Source organism: Rhopalosiphum padi, chromosome 4, assembly GCF_020882245.1.
Source record: "Rhopalosiphum padi isolate XX-2018 chromosome 4, ASM2088224v1, whole genome shotgun sequence".
Taxonomy (NCBI): domain Eukaryota; kingdom Metazoa; phylum Arthropoda; class Insecta; order Hemiptera; family Aphididae; genus Rhopalosiphum; species Rhopalosiphum padi.
In genome coordinates, this window is record NC_083600.1 from 1,006,633 (window position 1) to 1,016,393 (window position 9,761).

A 9,761-nucleotide genomic window follows, 5' to 3' on the forward strand; every position below is an offset into this window, starting at 1 on the left:
AATTGTATCATATAATGAAAATAATAATATAATAAATATGTGGTAAGAATTTCAAGTATCTACGGTAATTCGGGTAATTAGTAATAAATTCGAATTTGTCAAAAACTGGATTTGCGTTAAAAGTTCCTGTTTCTTTAATTTTTTGTTTGTTTGTTTCCCTAGTGATTACAAAAGAAGTATTGGAATTTTCACTGTTGAACTCCAGAAAGTATCAGAATAATCCACTTTGCTACTAGAAACCACCTTCAATTTGAAAACATTTACATTTTCAAAAGGTGATGACTGATGACTGATGACAGACATACAAAAAAGAAAAACAATAAAAACACATCATTTTATAATCATAATCATTACATACATCGCTCCGCACAATATCTAAAAATGAATAGCTATAAAAGCCTTATGGGTATTAAAAATGTCGTTAAAAAGAATGTGATACTTATTTACCAGTAACCAGTGGATCAAATTAATAAAGCATAGGTTTAATATTGTAACTAATAATTTAGGAAAATTCTTATACTCAGGTAGCAGTTATAATTAACACTCACTCGTAATTTTCAACTGGAGAACTGGACGTAACAGTAGCTTTAAGCTTATATCATTATATTTATTAATTGGAATGATTGGATTATGCATTACTAAATATTTTTTAAGACATTAAATGTTTGAGTTGATACTTGATCAATTGTTAGTTGTTCTATTTACATTTTAATAATATTATAAGAACCTACTAATTATAATTATTATGATGTTTAGGCTCAGTTATTACGGTATCATCAAAAAAATAATTTCTCCGTCTTCCCTAAGACCACAAAGCAAAATGCGACTGACGCCTGGTGGCCGGTGGGTTTCGATTCTTCGACTCTTCGTGTCTTATTAATTGATTGATTCTTATTTCTTACAAATTTCCGGACAATAATAGAAGTCGTGTGTTTATTTAGCCGCTAGATAGCACTGTCATATACGATAATATTTTTTAAATTATTATTTTAGTTTTTAGATTTCTTAACTATCCAACGACGACGTTAAACCAGAATATTAATTTTTTTTCTGTTTAAAGTTTGAATAAACATCATGGGGCGTTTTACTTAACTATAACATATGATCAGATTAACCTATTCTAATGATATCGTAAGTTATGTTTTCTATTTTATTTGTGAGCATTAACAAAAGAACAATTTACCTAATGTACAAGCTGTTTAATGTAAGAAAGTGATTCAAAATCATATAATTATATAAATTGAATCATACAATTTACCATAAACTGTATGTATTTTCCAATTTTTTTTTTTATCTATTACTTTTATATTGGCTTATAGATCAATAAGGTAGTAAGATTTTAGATTTTAAATTTGACATCATATTACGAATAAACATATTACGGAAACGAGTATTGATGGAAAAAATAAAGGTACACTTTTGGTGCGGAAATGTGTTATGTGCCTATGCATTGCAGCATTTACTTTGTACCCAATTGTAACAATATTTAGCCTAAATAGTGATTATTATATCATTTATCATATTATTCATCAAGCTTGTTAAAAACCGAATCAAAATTACGTATACTTAGGTAGGTATTTAAGTACCTTCAATATAACTATAATAGGTATTCGCAATGTTCTAAATGTTATAACTATTTTAAATTCGATTAATTTACTGCATCATAAGTAATTTATTTAGATAAGTCCTAACACTGGTCATAGTATAAATTAGTTTCAATAGATAATATAAATATTGGCTGTGGGTGAGTTGCGGCCCGGCGTGTCGTTTCCGGTGTTGGAGACCGGTGAATTCCGGCCCGACAATATTTTAGGTATAGGTGAGTTGCGGCCCGTATAATTATCATTACCTATGTACCTATTGGCTAGTAACTATATGTACTATGTACCTGTCAGATGGCTATACATATAGTGATAAACGAATTGTTCGATCGATACCTATGGCAAGTTATATCTTTATATGATATAATAAAGATAATATAGATCGTGTTATTGTATTATCTGTCATATGACTTGCATTAACTACGATAATCGGATAATTTCAAATGACAAAATGAAAATCGTATTTAGTCCGAAATCAATCTTTGTTCGTATAAGTGTGTATCGTTTGTATAATATTTTAAACGTATTTGAATATTTCGTTATGGAATTTGTATACAGTGAAAAATCGAAGCCACTTATTATCTACGATGGCTACAAATTCCGTTTTCATAAGACACTACAAGATGATGTACAGCGGTGGCCTTGCTGTTTCAAAAATTGTAAGTGCTTTATTAAATTATCACCTTCAAATATAATAGTTGATAGTAATACCAATCACGAACATAGAAAACCTGACGAAAAAGTTCTAAACAGGCAAATAATGAGTAATTCTCTGAAAAGAAAAGCTTTAGTTGACATTTCTTGTAAACCGTCTAAACTTATTCGCTCGGAATTGAAACATGGTGATATACCGACTTTGACTAACAATGATTTATCATTAATTCGACATAATATTCATCGTGCCCGTCTATCTGTGCACCCCCCTCTGCCGAGCTGCATTGAAGAGTTACATTTTGCTTTGGGGTCCATGGAAATTAAAACCAACATGGGTGAACAATTTTTGTTTGTAAACGATAAAGTAAATTCGATAGTTGGGTTTTCTACGCAACAAAATATAAAAGTGCTATGTGACGTAAAGAAAATATACGTCGATGGGACTTTCAAGAGCTGCCCAAAGAACTTTACACAACTTTTTACCATACATGGCCTTAAAAATGATGTGTATGTACCTCTTGTATTTTTTTTACTACCCAACAAGTTAAATACTACGTACACGTGTGCATTTCAACATGTAATTCGTCACTCCATATCCGTAGTTGGTATGTCGTGCTCTCCTACTGACATTTTTATAGATTTTGAATCAGCAATACATAGTGCTGTAGTGGAAGTCTTCCCTAATGCACAAATAAGAGGATGTCGATTTCATTTGGGGCAAAGTTGGTGGAGGAAAATCCAAAGTTTAGGACTTACTAAACTATACAATAGTGACACAGACGATAGTCATTATTTAAAATATTTTTTTGGATTGCCATTTTTGGAGCCTGAAAACGTCATTGACTGCTTTACTGACGACTTTTTAGCAATACAGTCTGCTGAAAATGACCAAATTGTGAAATTTACAGACTATATTTTTGAAAACTATATTTCTCCAGACGCTATGTTCCCCCCAAATATTTGGGCACAATTTACTGCCAGCTGCAACCGTACTACTAACAGCTGTGAAAGTTTCCATTCAAAACTAAATATGTCGTTCTACACTAGCCATCCTAATATTTATAACTTCGTTGATGTGTTACTAGAAGTTCAATCTGAAACATACATAAAATTCAGAAGTAAAAGTGTAAGAACAAAGAAAATGTGTGAAAAAGAAGCTTTCATTAGAGAACAGATGACAAAACTCGAGCTAAAAGAAATAGATAATTTTGAATTAGTTAAATCGTTAAGTTTTAAGTTTTTGCCAAAACAATAGAATTTTATTATATTTATTACATTGCATTTTATCAATTTACGAATTTCTTTTTTATTTATATTCTTAAAATTACAAATATTAATAATATACACAATACTAAAAAATATGTATTATTATTTATTAATCAATTTATATTGTGATGTTTATATACATGGACTATGTATAGTATATATTATATAATATGTAGTATGTAGATTATTGTATGGCCGCAATTCGTACGTACCTCTCATAAACCCGGGCCGCAACTCGTACGTTATTTAGGGTTCGGGCCGCAACTCACCAACACCGTAAATATTAGATATTTTGCAGTTTATTCATATTTTAAAAATCTTGTGAGAATCATGTTTTTTCCTCTACTTCTGTGATGTAATATATATACCTATGATTTAAATACTTTATGTATATTTTACTTAGTATCTATAAGAAATAATTTTTGGAAATTATACAACTAAGATAAATACTTGTAATATGATCATATTAAATTGTGGTTGTCATAATTAACGCCAAATTATCCGCTATATTATTAATAATATATTCACTAAATAAATAAAATCCTATACATATATTTCTTTTGTGTAATTAATTATACATGCAAAGTTGTTTGTTTCGATTTTAATTTTACATTAATATTTTGCTTATAAGTTAATTAAATAATTTTGGTATTTTGCAGGGTACTCCATGAAAGTTAGAAAACTCGGTGCCCATGGATTCATAACACTATGTAAGCATTGGGCATGAACCAATTGCGCCTAACACAAAATTTTTGTTTAGGGTCAGTATACCAACTACGCTTGTATATAACACATACTAAATTGCTTGAAAATTAAAACTTATTTATTGATCAATTGATTTCTGGCTAAAGTGCCTGGGTATATCATAATATATTTTATAACAGTATCGGGAATTTTAAAAAACGTTTTTATTATTAGGCATATTTGATCACAAGTTAGGTTAAAATAACTTGTAAAATGCAAAAAAAAATATTTATTATTTTATGTTATGTATTAATACTCACTATCACAGTAATAGGAACTAAAAAAAAATCAATTTATGTTTACATTTATTATATAATAATACTAACTAATAAATTCTCCTTAGGTATTGTAAAATGTTTTGAGCGCAATTGGTAAAGTCGAAGTGCCTAGGCATTAAATATTTAACATTTAAGATTTTGTGGAAGTAATGCGAAAGCAGTTCCCACGGCGCCGTCGGTTCAAACATGAAAAAAAAGGTATTAAATATATGCTGTGTTCGATAAAAGTTTTAAAATTTAGAATATATACTATCGATTACTATATCATAAGATTTTAAATTCAAATCTTATAAAGATGTAAATGTATAAATGTAAATATTTAAAAAAAAATTAACGGCCTACGAAACTTATGTAATTTCGTCAACAAAATAATAATATTTTTTAAAAAGCCTTTATTTTATAATAACTAATAAGGTTCTCTAAGCTTACATTATTCTTATATTATGCTATATCTATTAGTAAATTTGTAATTTTGTAAATTCTACAATAATTATGTTACATAATTACGTTGAAAATTTGTATTAAGTATGATATTTAAACATTAAACAATGCAAGTAAATACGTAGGTATATCACAAAATAATAATATATTATTTGTAATATTATAGTATAAAATTGTATTATCAAGGTAAATATTTATCTAAGGGCTAAAATTGATTATTTTATCTGGAAAAAAACATAAATAATTTAAGTTATAAAACACAATTTAACTATTACGTTATGTTCATTTTTAAGAATTCTTTAATTATATCATGCAGTTATTTCTTTATTATTAATGTAATATAACGACAATCTACATTAGGTATTAATCTTTGCTTCTCTAAAGTGATAGATATATATATATATACCATGGTATACCATGTTTTGAATAATTTTTTTTTAACCATTGAAAATAGAATAAAGTAAATAGACTATTTTTAGACGGCACCGGATGACTAGTTCTAATACTTCCCCTTACATTTTCAAACTATAACAGCCGCATAAACAAAACCAAATAGTAAAATAATTTAATAGTGTATGTGTATAATATTTAAAAAAGCTGTGTGAATTATTTGTATTTTAATAATACAAAAATTAACATATTATCTATCACATATTAAAATTCTCCGAACTCCGAAGCTATATTATTAGCATTTATAGTTAATTTACATTTGTTTATATTTTTTTTTTTTTTTTTTTTTTTTAGCTTTTATAGCCCATTCAGGGCCTTTGCTGCTTCCACTACTTCTTGCCATTTCTCTCTATTTTCACTTCCTGCTAGTTCTGTTTCTGGTGCGATCTTTGCTAGGTCTGACTTAATAGTGTCCATCCATCTATGCCTAGGGCGGCTTCTGGGTCTTCTACCATTGATTTTGCCCGTCAGAACTTGCTTGCATATGCCATTCTCTCTCCATAAGTGCCCAGCCCATTCTAGTCTCTTGCTTCTAATGAATGCTTTTATATTTGGTTTTTCGAATAGCTGGTATATTTCCCCATTTGTTCTTATTCGATAATCTCCATTTTCGTAGATAGGACCATAGATTCTTCGGAGTATTTTCCTTTCGAAGATTAGCGTTTCTCTTCGTCTCCTTTTGTCACCGACCACATTTCGCAACCATACGCAAGGACTGGGCGTAAGTAGCTCAGGTATAGGTTGATCTTTGATCTTTTAGATAGGAGTTTAGATTTAAATAGTTTCACTAATGCAAAAAAACCTTTATTGGCTGCTGAGATTCTTAATTATTTGTTTATATTATTGGCCTTAAAACGTTTTAAGTATCAATAGTACCATAAATAATAGTTTAATATGTCAATATAGGTCCCATAATTCATAATTCTAGAAAAAAAATATAAAAAAAATATTTTCCTCAATATTCAAATTATTATAATTAAAAGTACGCCACAGGAATCAGGACTCAGGAGGGGGTAGAAAAAAATTATTATAATTATTTTTTATATACCTTCATGCTCACCGATTAAACATTTAATATTTTAACCATCAATAATAATATTATTATTGTATTAAGTCTTTATATGAACGAATGGGAAACGGATTAAATATATATTAATGTTTTTTTTATGTAACAATAATGCATATAGTAATAATATATATAATAATATAAAGAGAGTGCAATTGTAGTGGGGATGATGTTTAGAGAGATTTAACTTAACATTCTATATCATAGAACATATACGCGATTGTATTCATTAAACAGTCGTATATAATTTATATGTACATATTATATATATGTAGTACTTTACACCGTGTAAGCACGTGATGGACACACTTTTATATTTTCCGTATAGATAAGTACGTAATTTTTATTAAGCGAAGAGAGATGACGCTTTGTAGGAAATCCTTATAACATAATAGAGCGCGTATACACGTGTGTTCTAATATATAATAATTGTTCAATTATAAAAAATAAAAAGTGAAAGAAATGTAGTTATAATAAGTAATAACAATATAATAATTATATAGACCATTTATATAGCTGCAGTACAGCACTTGACCACGATGTTTAAAAATACCTATAAATTTGAAATCAAAACAATATCGCACCTATACCTTGTGGTATATCATTGAATTTTTTCTAATACATTCAACGTTTTAACAAGGCCAAGTATCTATCACAATGTGTTCTACAATATTATTATTCATTACGATATAATAGGTATAGGTATTACGGATTATTTATATTTCTTTGTAAAATGAAACAAAATGAAACAATATATATCTATTGATTGACGAGGCTTATTGTTGTTATTTGATTGAAGTTTGATACACACAGCATAGGTAGTAGTTGTTATAATTTTTTACAAATACCAAATATAACAAATAATAATCATACAAGAAGGCGACAGAAATTATTTATTTTTTTCAATGATAAAATTAAAGAGAATTTTTATTTTCAAGATTGATTAGCTATTTATCAAAAACGCATGAACGTTCCATTATTATTATTTTTCGTTTATATACATATAACAGATTATAGATACTATGATTTTGATTTTGGAATAAGAGAAAATTATCGCTACGTGTTGCGGAGAAAATGAACATAATATGGAGGACGGAGGTAGTTTTTAATATCAAAAACGGCAATCATTAAATCCCAGTGGCCAGTATCCTAATAGGTATCCTAGAATATCCACGATACGCTCAACGCTGTATATATGTAATTTATATAATGGTTAGATACCTCATCCTCATATTATTGTTCACAGGATCATTGTAATAGCTAAACATCTCAACCCATTCGTGTACGTGTACTGATAATCCTCGTGTTCTTCATACATAATGCCATTGTTTCCGATAAACATCGTAAATCACAATATTATGACTTACAGGGTTTATTATAATATTAAATGTATTATATTATATATTTGTTGTATACCGCCTGGTCGTCGAGTCGATTATCGACGGCTACAAGTAACAACGTATAGGCCACCATATAATTGGTTACGCGTATATGTACAAACATAATAGGTACACATCACAGTGATCACACATGTCTATAATATATAACATTGAGGATATCTGTATGTATCTATTATATTATGTTTAACTCACTATAGACGAACTGTAAAAGCAACAGCTAGGGCTATGACAAGTATAGTACAACAGACGGAGTAATGAAAAAAAATTCTGTTATCGATAATATATACTCGTAATATGATTAGTTGTACCTACCTATTACTTTACACTCGTTCGTTTAAGTCTATCGAGACAATAATGACAATGTTTTATGCTCGGAAATAATACAATTTTATACGTATTACTGTAATATTTTTTTTCATCCAATAACCGTAACGTTATTTATTATTTGATCTTATAAAATAAAAATAAATAATGGTTTAATCGAACGTCGATTAATTGTTTAATTTGAAATCCGCTATGCGATATCAGATGCAGAGGATTAATATATTATACCTATATAGATAGGTACTATACACACTATAGTGAACAGCAATCGAGGCGGAGCTGTAAATATATATTTTTTATACACTTTCAGTATTTTGTATAGGAACCTACAGACTACCGGTCGGCAAACGACGTACATAACACCAAAAGTGATTATACACGCAATACACACGACGTATTATAATATTAAATAGTTATATTATCGTTCCGCCCAATTCGCACCTTCATAAATTAAATAAAAATTCATAACTCTATTAAGTCGTTATTATATATTTCAGGACGTTTTGAATCACGAAGCAGCATAATAAGAACTAGTTTGAATTATGCCTATATAGAACATGGGTATTATACATGCAAAAATGTTCACGCGAAAAAAAATTAGCAAATGGGTCGGCGATTTGATTTGATTGGGAATTCTTAAAACCTCCTATTTTCAAGTATAATAAATTAAACGTCGTCCGCAGACGTGTTATAAGTTTATATTTTCTGTCGTTTTATTATTAAAATATATTCTGCGCGTTTAATATATTATATATTTCATATGCGTCTAGCTTTAGTATAATATAATATAATATAATATATATTATAATGGTTATATATTGCACATCATTGATCTTATATTATACTCGTAGTGTCCTGATCGATATAATATGTGAGCTTCCAGATCGATGACCCGATGATGTTATTTTTGTTGTTAACGGGTTAATGATAAATGTGTATGTTTTGATTCGGTTGCTGTAGTATTATTATTTAGTACGAGGAAACAAGTTTCCGATTGAATTGTTTAGCAATCCTATCATAGGAATTTGTTTGTGTTTTAACAGCCACTTAAAAATATATGAGTATATTAAATATTCATGAACCTACACAATGTGTTATTTTTGTCTTTGGTCCTGTTTGCTGTAGCTGAATCCTTCAGATTGTAAGTTAGTATGTTTATTATGGTAATATTACAATAATATCTATTAAATTTATTAGTTATACAATTTGATTTCAGTAAATCTCTTATCATTAGATTAGTACTTATCTAGTTATAATCCATGATTATTGATAAGTAATTTATTTATATACGCAACAGTGAAAACCATGTTTATTGATTATAACTAAAACGTTTATTAATTCTTGATACGAGTAATTAAAACTCAAATAAATGAAACATTAAATAACTAAATTATTATAAGATGGTGTCACCTATCTAAAGTGCTATCAAAAATAATTACACCTGCTACCATTAGAATGACATTTACTAAATTAAGACGTACCTACCCCCTCCTTAATACCTAATGATATTGGGTATATATTATATTTCAACCATATA

The 9,761-nt window shown here is 28.4% G+C and overlaps 1 protein-coding gene across 1 annotated transcript; it reads left to right on the forward strand.

The window, feature by feature from the left end:
- Positions 1–2,142: 2,142 nt before the first annotated feature.
- On the forward strand, positions 2,143–4,192 carry LOC132928659 (uncharacterized). Its single transcript, XM_060993472.1, has 2 exons — positions 2,143–3,471; positions 4,181–4,192. Exons 1-2 carry the CDS (start codon positions 2,143–2,145, stop codon positions 4,190–4,192), a joined length of 1,341 nt encoding a protein of 446 aa, XP_060849455.1.
- Positions 4,193–9,761: the final 5,569 nt, after the last annotated feature.